The 26,975-nt window shown below is 41.5% G+C and overlaps 1 protein-coding gene across 21 annotated transcripts in view; it reads left to right on the forward strand.

Annotated features, from left to right (window-relative positions):
- Positions 1-26,975, forward strand: part of LOC140739994 (receptor-type tyrosine-protein phosphatase S-like) — a 469,315-nt gene that overhangs the window by 416,342 nt on the left and 25,998 nt on the right. For all 21 annotated transcript variants that reach the window (XM_073068765.1, XM_073068749.1, XM_073068746.1 and 18 more), the window contains 5 exons: positions 5,225-5,400; positions 11,553-11,672; positions 15,402-15,556; positions 17,370-17,655; positions 23,920-24,098. In XM_073068765.1, coding sequence (XP_072924866.1) covers positions 5,225-5,400; positions 11,553-11,672; positions 15,402-15,556; positions 17,370-17,655; positions 23,920-24,098 — 916 coding nt within the window. The remainder of the gene's footprint in view (positions 1-5,224; positions 5,401-11,552; positions 11,673-15,401; positions 15,557-17,369; positions 17,656-23,919; positions 24,099-26,975) is intronic.

Here is a 26,975-nt window from a genome sequence, read left to right on the forward strand (position 1 = left end):
AAACATCCTGAATTTGGAAATCTGTTCTTCTGTGGGTCAAAACCCTGGAACACCCTACTCAACAGCACTGTGAGAATACCTTCGCCAGAACAATTGCAACACTACAAGCTCACTACCACTTTCTCATGGGGAATTCGGACTGAGCCATAAATGCTGGACCTGATGCTGATTTTTTTTTAAATCTCAGCCAAAACATTCCAAATGTATGGTTGTGAATTTGGATGTGTTGGGAGACCAGTGGTGAGAGGTGAGGTGGATATTGGCAGGAGATCAGGTGCTGAAACCTCCTGGGCCAAGTGCAGCATGTTGAGTATGAATGGGTGCATGCTGGATACATAAGCAAGAAATTGGATTTTCCATGATTCTTGAAGGTACAGTACTGGCTTCATTGCTGGAGGGTCTTTTTCATTGTATAATGGTCACTTAATGCTCAATTAAAACAACTCTTCATTATAGGTACTGGAGATACACCATCACGGTGTTGAGAATGGCTAGCCAAGTGCCCATAGCCTGAAAATAAAACACAACCGAAGGTGCATTGCATATAATAATTCACCTCAAAAATAATATATAATTGTGATCGCTGGAGCTCTTAAGGTCACTTTTTTCCACTAGTTTTGGTCTGCACTGTCCTATCAACCACAAGATCTTGGAATCATGCATCACAACAAGAGGCCATTTGGCCTAATACACCTTCACCAGCTCATTGATACTTGCCCAGTTTATTCCCTTTCCAGCTTTGTCTCCGTTTCAATGTACATGCCTGATACCCTGTTGAACCGACCCCAATAGGTGGTGAATTCCCGATCAGAACCCTCTGTGTGAAATTACTTCTCCTCATTTCTCCCCACCACGTCTAGTTACTCTGCAACAATTTGCAGCCTCTGCTTTCCTAACTCAATTGACAGACAAATGAGGTACTCACAATTTGCTCTGTCCAAACCCCTCCTAAGGTGTTATGAGTGGTACAGACATTTTAACTAAATGGGCCTCCACATGCTTATTTTAATTTTTCATTCCTCCAGAGCTCATGAGGCTTTATAAAAATTAAGAACAGAAGATGGAATTGGAATAGGTTAAATATTTTCACATGTACCAACATACAGTTAAGAGTTTGTCTTGCTTACTGTTCATTCAGATCAAATCATTACACAGAGCATTGAGATAGTGCAAAGTAAAACTGACATATTTAACATCGGAAAAATTTTGGAAATACTCAGCAGGTCTGTGGAGAAAGAAAGAGAGTCAATGTTTCTGGTTGATAGTATTTCATAAAGATCAGGAAAAATTAGAACAGCAGCATGTGTGAAGTTACAGAGACTGGGAGTGTCTCAGAGTACAAAGGTACATTAATATGGAATAGCAAACACGAGGAAATCTGCAGATGCTGGAAATTCAAACAACACACACAAAATGCTGGTGGAACACAGCAGGCCAGGTAGCATCTATAAGGAGAAGCACTGTCGACGTTTCGGGCCGTCTCAGAAGTGAGTTCATAGCCACAAAGCCAGTCACAGCCGATCCAAGAGGCCATCAGTTGCAGGCCACAGCCACAGTTCAGTGCAGAGAGGAGTAAACTTCACCGAGCAGCAAGCAGAACACGGGCACGTCCCTCTCCTCTGGCCCTGGTACCCTGACCTTTTCTATCTGGTCCAGCACTTAAATCAGCCAAACAGTGGGTCATTTCTCATACTCAGACCCGGGCCCTGGCACTTCGATACACTTTCAGGTCTGGAACCTGCCATCTCGATTCAACCCATACCCGACCTTTCCAATTCGACCAAACATTGACGTTATTTGCTCTCGGGCCTGGGCCCCACCACCTTGTTCCTGCCTTGCCTCGGTTCCGCCATTTCAAATCGCCTCCAAGTCCACTCCAGCCGTCAAACAATGGCTCGTTCCCTGCTCTCAGGCCCTGCTGCCTCAATTCAGCCTGTACACATCATGTTGCAACTTCGAGACTTCAGTCCACACCTGAAAAAAGCTAGGTTATACAGATGTTCAAAAGCTCAACTCCGAAAGGGAAGTTCCAAACTACTGATTGCAGCGATCATTTTTGAAGAAAAGTGTGAGCATTAAAGTAGTTAATAGTTAATTTTGTTGCCAGCAAGTCATCACTGTGCTTTACTAGCACCATCTTAAACACGCAAATGTATTACTATTTCCTTATGTTATATGCAGAAGGAATGTCTGTGGGGTGGAGATGCACTGATAGACTGTTGCAAAAGCTTGTGGCAAGGCACAGCTCAAACTCCGTCACAGTTGTTGGAGAATCTCAGGTGATGACAAGGAGCCATGCAGGAGCTCGTCTAGTGGTATCACAACAATGACCTTATACTCGGTGTCAGTAAGACCAAGGAGTGATATGTGGACTCCAGGAAGGGAAAGTCAGGAGATCACACACCAGTCCATATTGCGGTGGCAGTGATGGAAACAGTGAGTAGCTTCGAACAACTCAGAGGATTTATCCCAGGCCCAACATGTTGCTGCAGTCATGGTGAAGACCTGCCAGGGGTTATACTTCATCAGGAGTTTAAGGAAATTTGGTATGTCATCTGAGACTCTGAGCAAATTTCTCCAGATGTACCGTGGAGAGCATGTTGACTGGTTGCATCACCGGGGGGTATGGAGGCTCCAATTAACAGGATCATAAGAAGCTGTGGAAAGTTGTAGACTAAGTCAGCTCCTTCAAGGGCACAAGCCCCACTGGAAACATCTTCAAAGGGCAGTGGCTCAACAAAATGGTGTCCATCATGAAGGACCTTCACCTTTTGGGACACATCCTCCTTTCATTACTACCATCGGAGAGAAGATCCGCCCTCAGTGTTTTAGGAACAATTTCTTCTCCTCTGCCGTCAGATTACTGAATGGGCCGTGAACTCATAAACACTGCCTCGCCAATCCTCTTTTGCACAGCTTGTTTACTGTATTAATAGTAACTTATTGTAGTTTGTTATGCCTGCACCTCCCTGCTGCACAAAATGACAAATTTCATGATTCATGTCGGTGATAGTAAACCTAATTCTGAGGAAAGTGATGAAGACTTATTCTTCAGAGCTGATCTATGTGAGGGAAGTGTAAGCGGAGGGAGATGGAAGAAAATAGAAATACTTCACTGGAACATGGGTCGGCATGCATTCACATCTCCAGTTTTTCTTCAACTAAGAACCAGGATGTCTGATCAATGCAGCTGTTTCCTTATTGTTCATCATAAAAGAAGAGAATGTACATTGTTGCAGTGTCTCATGTAAGCCTTTATCCTGTGAAAATTCTGGCAAATGTTGAGTTTCTTGCAGCCATTTAAAATTCATGTGAGGAACTGGGCTTTCCTGCTTTCATTGATCACAACTCATTGATACATCTCAGATGTATCAGTTTGTTTTAAAGCATGTCAGAAGTTACCTGGTTTCAACTTCATACAGTTCCCTGCAGACATAAGAAACTACAGATGTTGGAATCCTGATGCAAGATTTGACACAAAATGTCAACTACTCCTTTCCTCCCACAGATGCTACTTGAACCGTCAAATATCTCCAACAGAACTGTTCATTGCTTCACCATTTCTTGTACCTAACTGGGTCTGATCAAAGAGTTGGAGATGAGGCTGAGTGCACAAAGTGAATTTAGTTTTGGGAGATAATGTTCCATAATGATGCTCTGAACCACTATCCATGACATTCTTGGAAATTTGAACATATGGTTCCAAAAGTTAGAACTGGCAGCACTCTTTCTCAGATTAATTTGGTAAATTAATTGGAAGCTCTTCAATTAGATAATGCAGTGACATCTGAGCGGAACGGTGCCTAATTAGCATGGAGTTGTAAGGTAATTTTTTTATGAGAAACTACTAACAGCAAGCACATGGTGGTGGAAGAACAGTGACAGTTATCTGCTACTCATTTATAACGGATACAATCCAGTATAAATCAACTGGGCAATAACTTGTCCTGGTCCGTCACATAGATGCCATAGCCAAGCTCACCAACACCTCTATTTCCTCAGCAGGTTAAAGAAATTTGGCATGTTCTCATCAACCTTTACCAATTTTTATTGATGCACTGTCGAAAGCATCCCATCTGGATACTCATGACAGCAAGAAAAGGCAGAGAGTTGTGGACACAACACTGGACACCATGGAAACCAGCCTTCCCTCAGTGGACTTTGCTCTGCTCACTGCCTCAGTAAAGCAGCCAGCACAACCAACAACCCCCATCCACCCCAGATTTCTCTCTCCTCCCCCTCCTATTCAGCAGCAGATGGTATAAAGGCCTGAAAGCGCCTACCAACAGGCTCAAAGACAGCTTCTGCCCTGCTGTTAAAAGACTATTAAATGGCTCCATAGTCCAATATTATGAACTCTTGACCTTACAATCTACCTTGTATGTCTACACTGCACGTTCTCTGTAGCTGTTACACTTTATTCTGCACCTGTTAGTGCTTTACCTGGTTCTAGCTCAAACAAGATAAATGATGTGATCTGCATGAACAGTTTGCAAGGCACGCTTTTCACTGTATCACAGTACATGTGGCAATAACAAACCAATTCCAAATCCAAAGTTCCAACCAACTTAGGAGCTTCAGCAGCTGACTCCTGCTCTGCTCTTGAACCTTCTTACCCAGCCGATTTGGAGTTGACTTAACATGCAATGTTCCCTCTGAAGTGTGTGGCTATGAGTACACACACATCTTTTGCAACTAGTGCACAAAGGAATTTAAACTGCACACAAAAGGTTTTCTCAGGAGGTATATTTCACAATCGTACGCAATCACACTTCCTTTTCTGGTTCCTGATGCGGACAACACAGAGTGTGCGATGATTAGTCTGCAGATCTTAAAATTGGCTTATTTATACTGTTTTTATTGAAGAAATTATTCTGTGCACACATGTTGTTGCAACTGGGCAAAAAAATTGCACAGCACAATATTTTTGCGCACACTGGTTATTAGAAATTAGAGGAACCTTTGCTCACATGGATTGGGAATTGGCACAAGCCAAGCAGATTGTTTGGGCTAACTAGTCTGATTTGAACCTGTCAAAATCCTCCTTCTATTCCATACTGTTCCACCCCTAGCACTAGTAATTTATGCTTCAGATAAATTAATTCTAACCCCACTGAAATATTTCATTGATGCTTACTCAAACTTTAGCTTGGTAACTCTCAGCAGAGAGTTGTTCACAAATGATATGACTGATGTGTTTTTTAACCCTTTCTTTCTGCTCCAGGTATCTCGGGCAGTGATTACATCAATGCAAACTATATCGATGGCTACCGGAAGCAGAATGCCTACATCGCCACACAGGGACCACTGCCAGAGACGTTTGGGGATTTCTGGCGAATGGTCTGGGAGCAGAGAAGTGCGACTATCGTCATGATGACAAAACTAGAGGAAAAATCTCGGGTAGGAGTGAGTTTTCCTCAATGCTCTCAGATTTCAGGTTTAAAAATGCAACAGAAAGGTGAACAATCATTAAAGATTTGCAGAACATAGTGTTCCTTTGTGACCTTAGGTCATCAAAACCAACAATAACCATTTTACTATTGTGGGTATCAAAGCTTGGTAAAGCACATTATGTTAGACTAGCCTGAATGAGCTCTTTGATAACAGAGAGGCTTGATGAAGGTAGCACTCTAGTATTGTGCATTGAGGCACAAGATAAAGAATCTAACAGTGCACCTAGTAGGGAAATAGAAGCAGAAGGGGTGAAAGGAAAGTTGTGTGTGAATTTGGCTAAGGGATGATTTTTTGGACAATGGAAGTTTTTCTGACAGATAAAAAGAGGTCAACTTGAGGTTAGTGCTAAGACCATTTCTTCATGGGATCTATAAATATAAAGAGATCAATCCTGGATTTTCCAATCCTCCATCTCTGATTTTATATTACTAAAATCTCTAGTGTTAATTAAGGGATAACCAGAGATAAATAAAAGCTTGGATAGAGTTTGAAATTGTCCCTGTCCCTGTGACTATGTGTTTCCTCACTCATCCCAAATACATGCAACCTGGTGAGCTAAGTTGAGCACAGACTGTACAGTTTTGCAAACTTTGCAAATAGAATCAGAATCAGGTTTAATATCGCCAGCAGCTGTCATGAAATTTGTTGTTTTGGAGCAGCAGTATATTGCAATATGTTGTAATAAAAACTATAAATTACAATTAGAAGTATAGGCAAGAATGAAGTAAGTAGTGCAAAAAGAATTGGAAAAATACTGGGCAAGTGAATTCTCCATTCAGAAATCCTATGGTGGAGGGGATCATTGTTTCTGAGACATTGGGTGTGTGTCTTCAGGCTCTTGTACCTCCTCCTTGATGGTAGCAATGAGAAGCAGGCATGTCCTAAGTGATGGGGGTCCTTAATGATAGATGCTGCCTTTTTGAGGCATCGCCTTGTGAGGGTTTCCTGGATGCTGAGGAGGTTAGAGCCCATGATGGAGCTGGCTGGAGCTTCCAATCCTGTGCAGTAGCCCCTCCATAACAGATCATGATGCAATTAGTTAGAATGCTCTCCATGGTACATCTGTAGAAATTTGAGCGTGTCTTTGATGATATACCAAATCTCCTTAAACTCCTAATGAAGTATAGCCACTGTCTTCCCTTCTTCGTAATTCATCAATATGTTGGGCCCAGGAGAGAACCTCAGAAATGTTGACACCCAGGAACTTGAAACTGCTCACCCTTTCCACTTTCTGTCCCTCAATAAGGACTATGTGTGTTCCCTCAACTTACCCTTCCTGAAATCTGCAATTAATTCCTTGGTCATACTGAAGGTTGTTGCTGCAACACCACTCGATCAGCTGATCTGTCTCACTCCTGTACACTTCCTGTGACCACCTGAAATTCTGCCAACAATAGTGGTGTCGTCAGCAATTTTATAGATAGTGTTTGAGTTGTGCCTCGCCACACAGCCAAGGGTGTAGAGAGAGAAGGGCCACAGGCTAAGCACACATCCTTGAGGTGTCTCAGTGTTGACTGTCAGCGAGGTGGTGAGGAAAAGACAGATTTGATTTTATTATTCAAGCTCCCTCCTCTACTGATGATGTTGTTGCTTCTTTCATGAGTCTGGCAATGCAGCACCTCACCCAATGCATGTTCCCTAAATAATGAGCTACCAGATCCTCCACTCACAGGTTCAGGCATGATCTTCCATTGAGATCTGGGTGACTGGCTCGCTCTATGTCCCAGTCAGTGCTTGATCCTCTTCACTCCAAAGAGGGATTAATAGGTGATTTTGATTGGAAGCTTTTACTGTGTCACAAAATAGTCGCCCACACAACCCCTACCCTGCACTGCGAGATAAACTCCCAGCACCTGAACAGCTTCAGAACGTTTACAGAGATTGCACCACTGAGCCACATGAAAGGTTAAATGCAACCACTTCACTCAGCCAGCTGAGTGTAATGTCGATTGCTGTGGTTTGCAGCACTTAATAGAAAGCAGGCTTCAATCGACTGACTACTGTTAGCTTGGCAAAAGAGAGCCAGCTGGACCCTTTTCTCATCGATGACAGCTTAAGCAGCCTCTCTTACAGCCAGGGATTGTGAACTCAAGAGCAAATTGCAAATCACCTGTCTTTAATATAGAGTCAGTATCCCTCACATCCGGAATACAGCTATTGTCTCGTTACCACCTGGTGAACATGATGTCATTCAGTACTTGGTGCAGCTGACGATAATGCTTCGTGAAGCAGCCCCATAATGTCTGGACATTAGTAAGAACAGCACACTGGAACTTCACAGCAGGACTCTCAGTGTCTGAAGTTCAGAGTAAATGTATTATCAATGTATGTGTATGTTACCATATGCTACCTTGAGATTCAATTTCCTGCAGCATTTACAGAGAGAAAAATAAATGCATACATAAACAGACAAAGATTGACCAACCACCAGTGTGCAGAAGAAGACAAACTGTACATAAAAGTAATACTGAGGTCCTGAGTTGTAGAAAGTCTTTGAAAGTGCCGCTTGTAAGTCAGCTTAATGTTTCAACTCAGCTGAAGAATCTCCACTCGGAAGGTTAAATTGTATTTCCTCTGCACAGCTATCGATGCACCCACTGTGTACCCCCCAACATGTCCCCACTTTCCTTTGTTTGCTTTTATTGAACGATTAGTTATTTAGGAGGGAGAAGAGCCTGTTGTGGATTATCAATCAGAGAGGAATTGCATACCCACCTGGAAATATTTTTTATCCATATTTCTAATTAGTTCACACCTTACTGCAGAATAATCTCAAATTTCTCTTTCAACGGTTTGAACAGTTCTATCTGACTGCTGACAGTCACCCAACTGCCTCATGTAATAGTTCTTTGCATTTCTTGGTACTCTTGTAGCCACAGATTTCTTCCGGTTGTACCAATGACACTAGTGTGCTCTGTAACATCAATTACCTCAGCCTGCTGAACCCTGAATGCTTTCTACCTCTGCAATTATAGCAGGGCCTGATTCCCACTCTCACTAAATATTTAAAGTCACACTCCTTGTTCTGGCCCCACTGACACAGTTTGCCTTTGTCAACTCCCAGTCTACAGAGAACTAGATCGACCCTAACTTGGCAATTTCTGCCAGCCCTGTTGTCTGGGAAAGCCATAGTCCTTCAGCTCTTCTATGATTAGAATCTAGAAACTAGAAATAACGGACAAAGCCAGAAATCAAAATAACTGCAAATGATGAAAATTTGAAACAAGAAGTGCTAGAAATGCTCAGGAGCCCAGACAGCACCTGTGGAGAGAGAATCGCCGTTTACGTTACAGGTCATCATCCCTTCCCCTGAAATGTTACCTTTCTCTTGATTGATGGTACCTATGATCTCTATTTAAGTATCCGTCCCTGCCATCTTACCTGTCTCTCCACATTTATCCATGTTTACAGCCTGCACCTACTGCCTGTTCAGGAAACAATACCTGGAGCTTGTACTTGAGAGTTACCACACAAGGATCCATACACCTGTACACACTTAGAGTCATTGGGAGCTTTAGCATGGAAATAGGCCCCTTGGCCCATCAAGTTGGCACTGACCATCATGCCTACTTGTACGCTAGTTCTATCCCAACCTGTTTTATACTCCACACATTCCCATCAATTCTCCCCAGGTTCTACCAACCTGTGGAGGCAATTTAGAGACAGACAGACAGACATACTTTATTGATCCAGAGGGAAATTGGGTTTGGTTACAGTTGCACCAATCAAGAATAGAGTAGAAATACAACAAAATAAAACCAGAAATAATTAAATGATAATAAGTAAATTATGCCAAGTGTAAATAAGTCCAGGACCAGCCTATTGGCACAGGGTGTCTGACACTCCAAGGGAGTTGTAAAGTTTGATGGCCACAGGCAGGAATGACTTCCTATGATGCTCAGTATTGCATCTCGGTGGAATGAGTCTCTGGCTGAATGTACTCCTGTGCCTAACCAGTACATTATGGAGTGGATGGGAGACATTGTCCAAGATGGCATGCAACTTGGACAGCATCCTCTTTTCAGACACCACCGTCAGAGAGTCCAGCTCCACCCCCACAACATCACTGGCCTTGCAAATGAGTTTGTTGATTCTGTTGGTGTCTGCTACCCTCAGCCTGCTGCCCCAACACACAACAGCAAACATGACAGCACTGGCCACCACAGACTCATAGAACATCCTCAGCATCATCCGGCAGATGTTAAAGGACCTTGGTCTCCTCAGGAAATAGAGACGGCTCTGACCCTTCTTGTAGACAGCCTCAGTGTTCTTTGACCAGTCCAGTTTATTGTCAATTCGTATCCTCAGGTACTTGTAATCCTCCACAATGTCCACACTGACCCCTTGGATGGAAACAGGGGTCTCCGGTGCCTTAGCCCTCCTCAGGTCCACCACCAGCTCTTTAGTATTTTTCACATTAAGCTGCAGATGATTCTTCTCACACCATGTGACAAAGTTTCCCACCGTAGCCCTGTACTCAGCCTCATCTCCCTTGCTGATGCATCCAACTATGGCAGAGTCATCAGACAACTTCTGAAGATGGCAAGACTCTGCAGTAGTTGAAGTCCGAGGTGTAGATGGTGAAGAGAAAGGGAGACAGGACAGTCCCCTGTGGAGCCCCAGTGCTGCTGACCACTCTGTCTGACACACAGTGTTGCAAGCGCACGTACTGTGGTCTGCCAGTCAGGTAATCAATAATCCATGACACCAGGGAAGCATCCACCTGCATCACTGTCAGCTTCTCACCCAGCAGAGCAGGGCGGATGGTGTTGAACACACTGGAGAAGTCAAAAAACATGACCCTCACAGTGCTCGCTGGCTTTTCCAAGTGGGACAATTAATTACCAACTTCTACATCAATGGAATGTGTGAAGAAACTAAAGCAATCAGAAGAGGCCCTCTTTCTGTATCCAGTGTGTTTATAGAAGAAAATATTGTGTAGTTTATAGAAGAAAATACCCAAAGCACGTAATCACAAATTCTGGAATTTAGCCATTGTTATTTCTTTACCAGCTGTCTCCTGCATAGATAACAATACACACTGTCAGACCCAGTGTTTCTGTACAGCCTGCACCCAGTACTCTGTACAAACACACATGATATTATTGAACTCTGTACAGTTCTCCATACCTACCTGCTTCTAGTAACCAGTGTCATTGGGGAGGAATCTAGAACTGCTGCCTATGTACTTTCCTCTGTACGGACACAAACCAAAACGAGGAGTATTTGTTCATCTGTACAGTGTTGAACATTTGTTATTATCGACCTGACTGTAGAAACTCAGTAACAGAGTATATTCACATCAAAGACGGAACTTTTTGGATATGAATTGAATTGAATTGACTTTATTACTTACATCCTTCATATATATGAGGAGTAAAAATCGTTATGTTACATCTTCATCTAAATGTGCAACGTGCAATTTGTAGTAATTTATGATAAATATTATGTACAACAGGACAGTCGATATAACAGAGAAATACAGTTGCCTCAGCATGAATTAATCAGTCTGATGGCCTGGTGGAAAAGGCTGTCCTGAGCCTGTTGGTCCTGGCTTTTATGCTGCAGTACCATTTCCTAGATGTTAGCAGCTGGAACAGTTTGTGGTTTGGGTGTCCCAGGCCCCAGTGATCCTTCGAGCCCTTTTTACACACCTGTCTTTGTAAATGTCCTGAATAGTGGGAAGTTCACATCTCCAGATGTGCTGGGCTGTCAGCACTGCAGAGTCCTGCGATTGAGGGAAGTACAGTTCCCATATCAGCCAGTCAGGATGTGCAGGAAGCACATCGAGGCTATGGGGTTCGTGGAAGAAAGTGATGCTGAGGTAGTGGATTAGCCACAATATTATCTAATAGCATAACTGATCCAAGGGTCAAGTGGCCCACCCATTAATGTTTTTACATTCTCATACAATCTATACAAATACTGTATTTGTACAGTTATCTATCACTTGTTGCTGCATCTACAAACTCTATACTGGTATCTAGACAGTGTCTTATCCGCTCTCTATCTAATGTCTGTAACTATGGTTTCTAACAAATATTTGTATGTACTGTCTGTACGGAGCCTGATTATTTGTACCTTGCACCCTGATTCAGGTGAAGTGTGATCAATACTGGCCCAGCCGGGGAACAGATACCTATGGAATGATACAGGTGACTTTGTTGGACACCATTGAGTTGGCCACCTTCTGCGTTCGTAATTTCTGCCTACACAAGGTAATGAGTTCAAAAGATTACCATATACTAAATGTGCTAAAGAGTGGGTGTGAATTTGGACTCAAGAAAGGCACAAGGCTCCCCAGTTTTAGTATGTAGACTGATTAATTCCAGATCTCAAATGCTAAGGCCCTGTGACACACCAGGAAGATCCAGTGATCCTAAGAATCCCAGTGACGAATGCTCCTCTCCAAAATGCTGCAGAGTTTCTCACCATGCCAACAAGCTCTTGAGAAACGTCATATATTCATATAGGAATGGCCCCTTCCCATGAACCAGCAGCACAGTCATAGACCAGAGTATGCTGACTGGCTAAGGTGGCAAGTTTGGAAGATGTGCCTTCATCTTGGGAACTGCAAGCTTAGGGACTGGATCTCAGGACAGGAGAACAGAAGGATAACCATTCTCAGATATGGAGTGCGGTAGATGCTGAGGAAAGAGGGTGAGGGTTGATCAAGGTCTGGGCCTCAGAGTGAGTAGGGATTATGATCAAGACTAGTGTTGTTTATTCAGTGTAGGATGGGGCCAATGGAATAAAAGGTACAAAACTGATATCAAATGGACCTCACAGTACAGTGCTCCTCTGGGAAGACTAGGTTGCTGAACAGTGTTTACTGCCTGTTCAGCCTGGTCCAGGAGCATGCTGTATAAGGAATCACAACAGCCCATGCATTCCTGAGGAAGAATTCAGGGCCACAGTTGCAAGGTGTACTTTGACATCGTAAATTCCAAGAGAAAAAAAAATAAGTCACTTAGCACCAAAAAGTTGTTCAGAGATTTTCATTTCATTTTTCAATCTTTTTTATTGATTTTCAAATAAAGAATATACAAATCGGAAGAGGAGTTTAACAAGTAGATAATATAAAAGACTTATAAACAGCAATAGTAAAAACAGAAAGTATATAATGTCAAAATCAAATAGGTAAAATATTATGCTGTTATATATACAATGGTCAAAAAAATCCTCATAGCAATCATAAAAAAAGATTCGAAATTTTATTGATAAAGAAAAACACCCACTAACTAAACTGAAACAAAAAAAAGAGAAAGAAAAAGAAAGATTGGGCAGTCCAATTGAGGATAAAATTAGAAAAAAAAGAGAGGAAAAAAAAACACATCCTTCCAGTCATCTCCGAACCTTCATGGATAAGGATTTTCCCCAAAGAGAATAAAGAAGAATAAATAAATAAAAATAAATTAAATCATGTGAAAATATTGAATAAAGGGTCGCCAGACTTGTTCAAAATTAAAGGATGTATCAAATGTCCAGCTTCTAATTTTCTCCAAGCTTAGACATAACATGATGGAGGAGAGCCAATAAAAAACAGTGGGTGGGTTAGATTCTTTCCAGTGTAGCAAATTAGCTCTCCTAGCCAGTAAAATTGAAAAAGCTATCACATGTTGGGCGGAAGCAGACACTTTGCTTGCTTCCTCTGGAATAATTCCAAAAATTGCTGTAAGTGGATTAGGTTGAACATCCAGATCTATAACTTTAGATAATATTCCAAACACATCCCTCCAAAAATTATTTAAACTTACACATGACCAAAATATATGAGTTAGAGTAGCCACTTCTGCATTACATCTGTCACAAATAGGGCTTATATTAGGAAAAATATGCGCCAATTTAGCTTTGGACATATGGGCCCTGTGTACTATCTTAAACTGAATTAAGATATGGCGTGCGCAGATAGATGAATTATTGACTAAATAATAAATTTTACTCCATTGATTATCTGAAAGTGAATGTTGAAGTTCTACTTCCCAGGTGCGTTGAACCCTATCATTAGGTGACATACGAGCATTCATTAACTGTTTATAAATGATAGCTATTAATCGTTTTTGAAAAGGTTTAAACTGAAAAATAACAAGCCAAATTTAAAGAGCAGGCCAAGGGGTAATTCAGTAAAAAATCATGTAAAAAATTCCTAACCTGTAAATACCTGAAAAAATGTGTATTAGAGATATCATATTTATCCATTAACTGTGAAAAAGACATTAAACAGTCTTGTAAAAACAAATCTAAAAAATTTTTTATTCCCTTAATTTTCCATGTTAAAAAAGCCTTATCCAAATTTGATGGTTTAAAAAAGAAATTAGAATACATATTATTAGAAAGTAAAAAATCATTTAATTCAAAAAATCTACGAAATTGAAACCAAATTTTTAAAGTATGTTTAACAATAGGGTTGAGAGCTTGTCTACCTATTCTGGAGAGCGAAAACGGAAGAGGAGCTCCTAATAAAGAAGCTAACGAAAACCCCACTACTGAATTTTCCTCCAGCTGTAACCATGAAGGGTGATCTTGGTCATCTATATCATAAATCCAAAAAGTAATATAACCAATATTAATTGCCCAATAATAAAATCTAAAGTTTGGTAAAGCCAGTCCTCCATCTTTTTTTGATTTTTGCAATAAAAGTTTATTCACTCTAGAGCTTTTATTATTCCAAACATAAGACAAAATCAGAGAATCTATTTTATCAAAAAATGTTTTTGGAACAAAAGAGGGAACTGCTTGAAATAAATATAAAAATTTCGGTAGAATAACCATTTTTATAGCATTTATTTGACCTATCAATGACATCGACATAGGTGACCATTTAGAAAGCGCCTGTTGAGTATATTCAGCTAAAGGGAGGAAATTATACCTATATAGGTCTTTAAAATTTTTTGTAATTTTGATACCAAGGTAAGTAAAATGGTTTTTGGCAATATTAAAAGGTATTTGATCATAATAATCAGAATAATTATTAATAGGAAATAATTCACTTTTAGGTAAATTAAGTTTATATCCAGAAAAAGTACCAAATTCCATAAGTATAGATAACATAGAAGGAATAGATTTCTTAGGATTCGAAATGTAAACTAATAAATCATCCGCGTATAACGAAACCTTATGTAATTTATCCCCTCTCCTAATATCCTGAACACTTTCATAACTGCAATGAAAAACTTCTTTTTAACTGATCAGCCACTATTCTTAGTGCACCTTTCAATAACTTCTACAAACAGCACCCATATTAAGCAGTGCAATTTCAAACTAACATAATTAATGCCACAAGATCTAACTAAAATTATGTCAGAAATGGGGATATCCAGAATACAGAAATGTCAATCCTTGTCTTAGACATAATACATTCTTTAACTGCTAGTATTCAGCGAAATAGTGAAAACTGGATTGAAACTGCTTGTATTCTTTCTAACACTTGAGTGTGTTACTTGTTGTGCTCCTTGCTGTTTAGTCTGCAACCCATTTCCTGTTAGTTCCTGCCTTTGGGACAGTCTCAGAGCTTCCGTAAACCTGTAAAATACCTGCCAAAATGAAACTCTGTCCTGACCAAATAAGTAGAGAAAATGCTGGAAAATCTCAGCAGGTCAGGCAACATAAGTGGAAAAAGAAATAGAGGTAACATTTCAGATTAGCCACTGTCTGATTGATATTGTCTTATAGGTCAGTTGATAGAACCCTTGCATCTGTGACAGAAAGTTATACATTGGAATCCTAGCTGATAACTTGACCTCTAATATCTAGGCTGTTACTCCAGTATCATCGCACAGAAATACCTTGTCAGACTACTTGTATGAGCTTACAGTGTGTGAATTGGGTTTTTTTTTGCTCCCTACATGTCATCTGTGATCACATTTCAACAAAGTGTTTTGGCACTTTGGGATGTCCTGGAATGGATGCCATGGGTACTACACACATTTTTCTTTTGCCCTTTTCAGAATGGCTCCAGTGAGAAGCGTGAGGTTCGTCAGTTTCAGTTCACGGCTTGGCCTGATCACGGTGTTCCCGAGTATCCTACTCCTTTCCTAGCGTTCCTCAGAAGAGTGAAAACCTGCAATCCTCCTGACGCTGGCCCCGTGGTGGTGCACTGCAGGTAGGGTCATTCCCTTGTTTGTTCTCTCCGTTGTAAATGTCACTGAAGCAACCCTACAGTTCAGAGACGGACTTGGAACCAAAGGATTACTTTCTCCCTCCTTTTCCTGGCCAAATTGTTCATTTTAGGTGGGTTGGAACCATAATAAATGAATAACAGCATGTTTGGAGAATACCTTATGTGAGGAATGTCTCTTGTGGTTATAACCCTGCCAGAAGAGAAATGAACAATGGCATGGCTGCCCTTAATTCTGTATGGCTGTAGGCCAATGGATGTAAACCTCATCACGTCTCTTGTTTATTTTTTAAATGCTGTTTATTCAGCTCCAAGCAGTTTTTTCCTCGATGAGTGATGCATTGGGAAATGTATGGTTTGATTTGAAGTTAGTGCTGAGATGGAGAGAAAGAGATTCACACAGAGAAAACAATGCCAGCAGGTACTATTCCACTCATGTCACCTCTACCTCCCAGAGCATGTTCCCTCTGACTGAACACCAAACAAAAGCACTGAATTAATCACCTGCATTTCATTTTTGACATTAGACAGTTTAATGTTGTTAGTATTTATGATCAACACAGATTTCAACCGAAGTGCACATCACTAAATCTTCCACTGAGCTTAGAACAAAAGCCTATTAAAGAGAGGCGGCTTCCACTATTTTACTGAAGTCAATGATTATTTGATGGGTATTCAGCCAGTATTTTGAACCCTCATTTTTTAGCTGTTATGTCTGTTTTGGAACCATATCCATCCTGATATTCATTATCCTCTGAAAAGCAAGCTCAGCTCCATATATTTAAAATTATTGTGATCTGTGATCATCCTTTCTCATGCCTAACATTTCATAAGTAATACTATTCTGTCAGCTTGACATAAGCCCATTTCAATTATGAATCCAAATATTCTGTCAGCATTTTCCACATGGAGATCTATCTTGGCCATAGTCAGATTTCACTTGAAGGTATTGAGCCACATTGAGTGATATAATGTAGGAGCTACTCGATCTGTTGTCTCAAAACTCCAGAGACCCATGTTAATTCTTACTTCAGGAACTTGGAGTTTGCACATTATCCCTGTGGCCACATAGGTCGCTTCCACATCCTCAAGACTTGTGAGTTCTCCTTAATTGCCTCTAGAGTGTTGACAAGTGGTAGAATTTGGAAGGAGTTGAGGGGAAGGTTGGAGGGGTAAAATGGATGACTGAAAGAGGGCTGAAGGGAGACGCAAGACAATGCAGATGCTGCTGTCTGGAGCAACACGCAAGGTGCTGAAGGAACTCAGCCAGCTGACCTACTGGGTTCCAGATGTAAGGTCTGTGTCCCTCAGTGGGATGAAAAGGTTGTTTCTGTGCTGTGGGTCTTTATGTTCAGGAGCAGCTGGTGTTTCCATTGCTCTGCCCACAAACAAAAGAATCTTTACAATGTCAGCTCATCCAAAACAATTATTTTCTCACATGGTTTACCACCACAGGAGGTCACCTGGTCTGTTGTGCCCTTGTCATCTCTCAGAGAAATCCCATTGTTTCCTTTTCACCACATATCTCTCTGCAACTTGTTCTGTCTCACACTCCCACCAACTCCCCCAGATTTGATCATTCACCTACACACTAGCAGAACTTACGGTGGCCGGTTGCAACATAGATTTGAAATATGGGAGGAAAACAGAGCAGCTGGAGGGAAATGTACATAGTCAGAGGGAGAATGTGCAGCTGTGCCCCTGTGCTGCTACAACAACGGCTACAAACAGCTTAACATTCCTTAATGCCAATGTGTGGAGAGCAGAGCTATTTGACCTGGATCAATTAATCTTTCAGTGCTGGAGTCGGTCGGACCGGCTGTTTCATTGTCATTGATGCCATGCTAGAGAGAATAAAACATGAGAAGACGGTTGACATCTATGGCCATGTGACGCTGATGAGATCACAACGGAACTACATGGTGCAGACGGAGGACCAGTATATTTTTATTCATGATGCACTGCTGGAAGCAGTGGCTTGTGGGACCACAGAGGTGATGGCCAGGAACTTGTACTCTTACATCCAGAAACTCGCGCAGGTTGAAACAGGGGAGCATGTCACAGGCATGGAACTAGAGTTCAAGGTAAGAAAATCTTTCTCATTAATTCCAAACTGGCTGGAGGTAATGGTGTGCAGCTATTTATTGTCTTGATAATTTGAATTTTTCCATTTAGTATTAATATTTATATCCAATATCCCCTGCCCTCACTTGCTCTCCCTGAAGGCTCAACCAAGAGGTAATATGGTTCCCCTGATGTTAGAGGTCATGAAAGCACCTTTGTGTTGTACCAGTACAACATCTGTGACTCAACTGGTCTCAGCTGTGGTCAAACTTTGGCCACTCTAACTAAAATTAATCATTCCATGTTAGGGATCATTTTTGTGGCATTGAGATGCAGTGGGATTTTTATTCATTTAATTAATACCAAGCTCGTTCAGGATTCCTGTTGAACTTAAGTACTATTGTCTCCTCGTTCTGAGAAGGTATCAGAAGTCACTAGTGCTCTCATCTACAGCACTGGCTTCTCAATATCCTTAAAAATATACTTCTAAAATTCATTTTTTTATTTAGTAAAAGCAAATTGCATTTGGGTAAGTAAAAACCTACGCATATGGTCTTAAATTATACTTCAAAATGTAGGGAATATCAGATTGAGATAAATGTCAACCTTAATGTAGCAGAATGGTCAATAAGAGGCATGGTGTATGATTAATTTGCTGTCTTAAGTACTTTCAGAAGGTTTATCCAAAAAGGGTCACATTACCCCAGTTATTGTGTTGTCTAATGTAACTATGCCAACCTTTGAAAGTGTATGTAAGTGAAGGTACAACTAATTGTGCATTCTACACCAGGTCAAATGATCTTACAAGAAGGAAGGAACTAAGTACTAGGCATATACTGAGAAGCACAGGGAGCAGGACCACCAAGGTAGTAATCTCTGGATTACTCCCAGTACCATGTGCTAGTCAGGGCAGGAATAGGATGATATTACAGATGAATGAGTGGCTGAAGAAATGATACGGGGAGCAGGGTTTCAGATTTTTGGATCATTGGGATCTCTTCTAGGGAAGGTATGACTTGTACAAAAGGGATGGGTTACCCGTGAACCTCCGGAGGGGTCCACAATTTCCGTGTGGGCAGATTCGCTAGAGCTGTTGGGTAGGGTTTAAACTAATTTGGCCAGGGGATGGGAACTAGTGAGAAAGGGCTGAGGATGGGGCAATTGGTATACAAGTCATTACATTGTGTAGTCAGACTGTGAGGAAGGACAGGCAGATGATAGGGCAAAATTGCAGTCAGTGCTATGAGTTGAAGTATAACATGAGGGCAAAATCGAAAAGAATGATGGATACAGGACTAAAGGTCATATTTGAATATATGCAGTATCTGGAATAAGGTAGATAATGAGGTAGATCCAGAGTAAGGCAGCAGCACAGTTAAAGATTGGCAGGTATGATGATGTGGGCATCACTTGAGTCGCAGCTGATAAAAGATCACAGTTGGGAGCTTAGCATCCAAGCATACACAGGCAGGTAGGCAGAAGGGGTGGGATGGCTCTATTGATACAAAATGAAATCAAATCCTTAGAAAGAGGTGACATAGGATGAGAAGATGCAGAATCCTTGTGGATAGAGTTAAGAAACTCCAAGGGTAAGAAGATACTGATGGGAGGTGTGTACAGGACTCCAAACAGAATCCAGGATGTGGCATACATATTGCAACGGGAGATAGAAGAGGCATGTAACAAAAGCAGGACCACCGAAGGGTTTCGGCTGGAAACATCATCTGTACTTTTTTCCATAGATGCTGCCTGGCCTGCTGAGTTCCTCCAGCAATTTGTGTGTTGCTCAGATTTCCAGCATCTACAGATTTTCTCTAGTTTGTGAGGGTATTTGTAGAATGCCTATGGATTGGCTTTTTAGAGCAGCTTTTGGCTGAGGCCACAAGGTAAAAGGCAATTTTGGACTGCGTGTTGTGTAATGAACCAGATTTGATAAGGGAGCTAAAGGTAAAGGAACCCTCAGGAGGCAGTGTTCATAGAATTCACCCTGCAATTTGAGGAGAAACTAAAATTGGATGTTTCAGTTTTACAGTGAATTAAAAGGAATTAAAGAGGCATGAAAGAGGAACAGGACAAAGTTGATTGGAAGGGGACACTGGCAGAGATGATGGCAGAACAGCAATGGCTGGAATTTCTGGTGCAGTTCGAAAGGTGCTGGGTAGATACATACCAAAGATGAAGAAGGGAGGATCAGGCAAATGTGGCTGACAAGAGAAGTCAAAGACAGCATTAAAGTAAAAGCAATAAAGTAAGGTAATATAGCAAAAATTAGTGAAAGGTTAGAGGATTGAGAAACTTTTAAAAACAACTGAAGGCAACTAAAAAACTACAAGGAGTGGAAAGATGAATTATGAAAGTAAGCTAACCAATACTATAAAAGAAGATACCAGAGGTTTTTTTTTTCAGATGTATGTTGGATCTCTGTTTACTTTCTGATCCTTAGGGCTCTTCCAGAAGTGGGGAATGGTAAGCAGTCTTAATTTCAATATTTCAATTTATTTTAGAATACAAACAAATATGCAACTACTAAGTAAATTAAGTAAAGAGCTGAGAAATGGTGTATGGATGGAAAGGAATAAAGAAGTAGCCAATATGGTGCCTCTGAAAAATCTATCTCTTTTAGCGATAAGTTAAGAGATATTCCTTAGGTAGAGGATAAACTAGTTAATAGGCTACGTAATTAAGACAATTACATCACGTGGGGAATGTGCCAATACTTAGCCAATGAAAAATGAGAAGGGTGATAAACCGTTAGTTTAGCTGCTATACCACTTTCTGCCCGTGAGTGTGGAAAATACATGAGTTTGTTAAAAAGTACAAATCTTATAAAAAAATTATTATTAAAAAAGGAGTGGTTTCCAAGATATATAAAGAGTAAAAGAGAGGTGAGAGTGGATGTTGGACCATTAGATAATGACACTGGAGAGGTAGTAATGGAGGAACAAATAAATGGCAGGTGAACTTAAGTATTTTACATTAGTCTTCACTGTGGAAGGCACTATCAGAATGCCAGGAATTCGAGAGTGTCAGGGGGCAGAAGTGAGCGTAGTTGCTATTACAAAGGAGAAGGTACTTAGAAAGCTGGATGTTCTAAACGTAGATAAGTCACCTGGACCAGATGGATGACACCCCAGAGTTCTAAAATAGGTAGCTGAAGAGATTGTGTAAGCATTAGTAATGGTCTTTCAAGAATCAATAGATTTTCGAATGGTTCCAGAAGACTGCAAATTTGCAAAAGTCACTCCACTCCACACTTTAAGAAAGTAGAGAGGCAGAAGAAGGAAATTATAAGCCTGCTAGTTTGAGTTCAACAGCTGGGAGAATGTTGGAGTACATTATTAAGAATGAGGTTTCAGGGTACTTGGAGGCACGTGATAAAGTAGGCCAATGTCAGCATGATTTCCTCAAGGGGATAGCTTGCCCGACAGATCTGCTGGAATTCTTTCTGGAAATAACAGGCATCATAGACAAAGGAGAGTCAGTGGATGTTGTTTATTTGGATTTTCAGAAAGCCTTTGACAAGGTGCCGCACATGAGGCTCTGTAACAAATTAAGAGTCCATGGTATTACAGGAAAGATTTACTTTTGGTGTAAACAATTTACAGGATATGTCACTCAGGGACTTGGGGTATATCTATTTTTTGTGTAACTGTATGTTTACTGTTATATGTTCTATATACGGTGTATACTGTGTATAACTTTTGGCACTGTGTTTTACACCTTGTCCCTGGAGGAACACTGTTTTGTTTGGCTGTATTCAGGTACAGTTGAATTAAAATTACAATTCAACTTGACGGATAGAAGATTGGCCGACTGGATGGAGGCAAAGAGTGGGAATAAAGGGGGCTTTTCTGGATGGTTGCTGGTGACAAATGGTGTTCCACAGGGGTTGATGTTGGGACTGCTTCTTTTCACGTTATATATCAATGATTTGGATGAGCGAATTGATGCCTTTGTGGCCAAGTTTGCAATCGATACTAAGATTAGATGGAGGGGCAGGTAATGTTAAAGAAGCATGCACATTAGTAGAAGAAATAAAGGCTAGACTATTTTCTAAACAGGCAGAATATTCAAAAATCAGAGGTACAAAGGAACTTGGGAGTTCTTGTGCAGGATTTCCTAAAGCTTAACTTGCAGGTTGAGTTAGTGATATGGAAGGCAAATGCAATGTTAGCATCAATTATGAGAGGACTAAAATATAAGAGCAAGGAAGTAATGCTGAGACTTTATAAGGCATTGGTCAGACTGCATTTGGAGTATTGTGAGCTGTTTTGGGCCCCTTATCTGAGAAAAGATGTGTTGGCATTGGAGAGGGTCCAGAGGAGGTTCACAAGAATGATTCCAGGAATGAAAGAGTTAATGTGTGAGGACAGTCTGATGGCTCTGGGCCTGTACTGACTAGCACTTAGAAGAATGAGGGGGTCTCAAGTATTGAAAGGACGAGATAGAGAGGATGTGGAGAGCATGTTTCCTATAGAGAGTAAGTATGGGACCAGAACACACAGCCTCAGAGTAGAGGGATGTCTATTTGGAACAGATGTGAGGAGGAATTTCTTTAGCCAGAAGATGGTGAATCAGGGGAATTCATTGCCACAGATGGCTGTGGAGGTTGGTAGGTTCTTAATCAGTCAGTGCATCAAAGTTTACAGGGAGAAGGCAAGTGAAAGCATTGAGAGAGATAATAAATCAGCCATGATGGAATGGCAGAGCAGACCTGATGGGCCGAATGGTCCAATATGCTCCTATGTTTTATGGTTTTATGATCTTGTGGTCTAAGAGCTCCCATCAATAACATAGATTTTTATATAAAATTGTTTCTACTCTCTCAAGGTGTAGGTGGTTGTGGTCTATAAGAAGAATAGTACTCCCTCCATTCCTTGGCAGGCACATTCAGCCCACAGGGTTAAAATTTCACGGAAAAGATCTACCATCTGTTTTGTTGGTTTTTCTTACCATTACACTAACGATGTGTGGCCAAGTGGTTAAGGCATTGGTCTAGTGATCTGAAGGTCATTAGTTCAAGCCTCAGTTAAGGTGGCATGTTGTATCCTTGAGCAAGGCACTTAACCACACATTGCTCTGCGACGACACCAGTGCCAAGCTGTATCGGCCCTTGGCCTTCTCTTGGACAGCATCGGTGATGTGGAGAGGGGAGACTTGCAGCATGGGCAACTGCCGATCTCCCATACAACCCTGCCCAGGTCTGCACCCTGGAAACTTTTCAAAGCGCTAAATCTATGGTCTCTCGAGACTAATGGATGCCTATACTAACAAGCACCTCACCATCTGACTGTGGGTTCAAGAAGAACTACACAAGCACCAGGATACTAGTGAGAAATGGCATGGGTTTGCTCACAGTTACCAGTATCGGTCCCTGGTGGCCCGTGGTGCACGCCAAATGATTGTAGTCACGGCATTAAGTGAATAGACTGTTGGCAGGAGCTGGAGACAGGGGGAGAATAGGAAAGAGAGCAAGAGGGCCACACAGCAGATCCTGGACAGCAGCATGATGAAGAAGAAGGCAGCTGGGGGACAGTCCTGCTCAGAATCTCCCAGATAAGTGGAGGACTAGGCATTGGTGGCATATAAGGGACTATCTATAAGGAAATAAATTCCCTTAGGAGCTTGCAACATAACATTCACTAAAGCAAATTAAATGACTCTCTTAATGCAATAGTCCCTAGCCCTACACAGTAACCACCAAAGCAAATGAAATGACCTTCTCAGTACCACAGTCCCCCATCTCCACATAGCATGCAAAAACCAGCCAGAAGTGCTCAGGTGTTGCCTACATTTCCCGCACTTCCTGCTGCAATGGTCCACCTGTATTAGTACAACAGCTTAATGAATGAACTCTTGATTTAATCACTTTAACTCGTCGCCTCAACCTTCTGTATTTCCTGTAAACCACCTTGCTTAAAGGACTCAAACCCCCATATAAACAGTATTTTCTGTAAGAGTCTCCACTCTGCAGTTGCAAACAGTTTTACACAATCCCCTATTCAGATCAGTTTGACATATTGAAAAGCGAAAAAGACGAAAGACAGGAACTCAGAAGCAAACACTGAAAAAAGCTCAGCAGGTCAGTCAACATCTGTGGATTCTGTTTCAGGTTGATGATTCTTCATCAAGACTGATGAACCAAGTAAGCTGTGAATGTGGAGACTCTGATTATTTCCAAGGTTATGTTGGACATACCTTAGGTCTAAGTTATGACTTACAGAGACAAGCGTTTTACTCGATAACTTCAAAATACCTTCATTCTCCCTCTGCTCTCTTCTCAGCGTCTGGCCAATTCCAAAGCTCATACGTCCCGATTCATAAGTGCCAATCTTCCATGTAATAAGTTCAAGAACCGCCTTGTCAACATTATGCCGTATGAGACGACAAGAGTGTGTCTACAGCCAATCCGTGGGGTGGAAGGATCTGACTACATCAATGCTAGCTTTATCGATGGATACAGGTAGGTGCCTAAGGGGTGAGCTCCATTACTGACTGATTGCCATTAATAGATTAAATTTTAGGAGCCGTATTAGAGACCATCTGTTACACTGCTAAATGCATGGTTATAGCAACAGGAGACCTATGTTTTGAATTCTAAACTGTTTCACACTCACTAATAGATTGGATGAGGCACTTAAATTGCGCATTATACTCTATGAAAAGCAGTCATCTGGCAAATAAAATCTCAGTTACAGGTGTATGACCTGAAGGCCATTTAGTTAAAACTTTATAAACTAAACTTGTTACTGGATTACCTACCCACAGAGAATCATTTTAATTAGCCCATAAATGGAGCAGCTTTCACATCCACTTTAATTCTAGTGTCTGCATAGGCTCGTGCAGGGATGTAATCCTGTGAAAGTTTATAGCTTAGTGTTGTTCAGTTCTGCACAGTATCAAAAGCCAATGGTGACCACAGATGATATCTGCTCACATAGCTACAGCACTCTGTTCATGTAGAGTTTTGCATAAATTCTATTGTCTTTCTTTATTTTTCTGAAAATGTATGCAAAGAATTATTCTCAAGGTAGTATATGGTGACAAATACAGACAGTACAGTCCATGCTATGTATATAGCTAGGGTGCCTTCAGTACATTTTCACAGTACTGTAGTGATTTTATGTATTGTGCTGTACTGCTGCTACAAAACAAAATCATGACATACATGAGTGATGATAAACTTAATTCTGATATGGATTTCAGTTATGGACTGAGAGTAGGAAGGCGAACACGAGGGAATCTGCAGATGCTGGAAATTCAAACAACACACACAAAATGCTGGTGGAACACAGCAGGCCAGGCAGCATCTATAAGGAGAAGCACTGTCGACATTTCGGGCCGAGACCCTCCACCAGCATTTTGTGTGTGTTGTAGGAAGGTGAATCATGGCTGAGAAAAGGAGAAGGGAGAGTGTAGGGAGTGGGAAGCACTGGAGAAACATTCTGTAGTGATCAATAAACCAATTGTTTGGAATCAAATGACCTTGCCTGGTGTCTCAATGCTGTGTGTGTCTACACCCATGACACCTGGCACCATGCACTCCTGCCACTCCTCTGCCACCTGTCCTGCGCTCCATGCTTACCATTCCCAACATCTTTGCTTCTGCCAGATTTACTATCTCGCTCTCTGCTCCATGTTGTCAAATACAGTACTGTGCAAAAGTCTTAGGTGCCCTAGCTAAAGATATCTCTCTCTCTCTCTCTCTCTCTCTCTCTCTCTCTCTCTCTCTCTCTCTCTCTCTCTCTCTCTCTCTCTCTCTCTCTCTCTCTCTCTCTCTCTCTCTCTCTCTCTCTCTCTCTCTCTCTCTCTCTCGCTCTCTCTCTCTCTCTATATATATATATGTATGTATATGTGTGTGTGTATATATATATTTACTTTCTGATTTTGCTTGTATTGGCATTTCTCCACTAAGTCATTTTGTACCTCACTCCTCACTCACTGTAGTCTTCCTTCCATGGTCAGGACTTGGACTAAGTACAAGCAAGGAAGTGTTGACTTTTCTCAGGAGCCAGCAGCTGACAAAGATATCCTGGTCTAGTTGCTGCGCGTCCTGCGACTCGCTCATCTGTGGCTTTTCTGATTCTTGGCCTCCTCTCTGCAAAGGGCTTCTGTTCAGAAACCTTGACATCAAGGAGCATTGAACCTGCAGCCTTCCACTGCTCAGATGCCATCAATATTCAGTGCCATTGATAAGACTGCAGTGCTCATTACGTTCTGCAGTGTGTGGTTGGGCATCTGGCATTTTTTGCAGTAAAGGATCCAACAAGCAAATCAATTTCTTTGAGGAAACTGGTGATAAATTAAAGAAATTCTGTGGTTGAAGATGAGACTGGATGGTAGACAACTATATTGAAAAATTTTAATTGCAGTCTCTTTAAAATATTTATAGCGTATCTGTAGTTTTGGGTTATTGGAAAAACCATTGCCAGGGTCATGGCCTCTGGAAAGACTAATTCAATTAACAATGATGGTTATCCATTCCTGGATATTAATTCTTCTCACTATCCACTTAGTCTGTATTTCATGTTCCTTTCTGGGTTGAAAGCTTCCAACAGTATAAGCCTATGCTCCTCGTCATCACTTAACTATTTCTCCTTCAAGACAACCAGGTGCCCTGTCTGTGGAGGAAACGCAGTTATGCTATTGCACTGGAGTTCAGTTTCATTGTCTTGGGTGCAGCTGAGGTGTTTTAACTGGAGTTGGACCACAATACAGGGTTCAGGGTCTCAGCTGAAAAAACAGGGCATCAATAAGTCGTCAGTGAATACCTCAGGCTCCAGGCACATCAAACTGAGTTGGACAGTGCAGGACGCAAACTCGGACTGCCTACCCAAGGTGGTGAACCAGTGGAGGATGATTGCCCCTTCCGGTTCCAGCGGGGTCCTTACCAATTGACAGACAGCAACTGGCTCACAGGCAGCAAGTCCGATCGATTCACAAAAACCAGGAGGAAGCACAGAATTAGTCCTTTCCATTTACAAACACCTCTTTGGGAACAGAGAGAGCAGAGCAAGTCAATATGATTACACAAGTGGCCGCATTCAGGTCAAACCAATTGCTAATTATTTCGCTGTTTAGCAGTTAGCCACCTGCCCTTTACATTGGATGCCGACCAAGTATCAACAGCGGAAAAAATGTTATCATCGCATTAAGGAGAAGGGTGGTGTGTTCTGGCACCTTGTGGCCACTCGCTCCATGCACCTGCCTCTCCTCTCCCATCAATGTATGAAGCACCACTCCTGTGTGACTGGACTGACCGTGGGATCTTTCCACAAGTTGCCAGTAGCTCAGTCCTACCCCGTTCCAGTGCAAGGTCAGCCCTGAACTGTCTTGCATC

This window comes from Hemitrygon akajei, chromosome 16 (assembly GCF_048418815.1).
Source record: "Hemitrygon akajei chromosome 16, sHemAka1.3, whole genome shotgun sequence".
Classification (NCBI taxonomy): Eukaryota; Metazoa; Chordata; class Chondrichthyes; order Myliobatiformes; family Dasyatidae; genus Hemitrygon; species Hemitrygon akajei.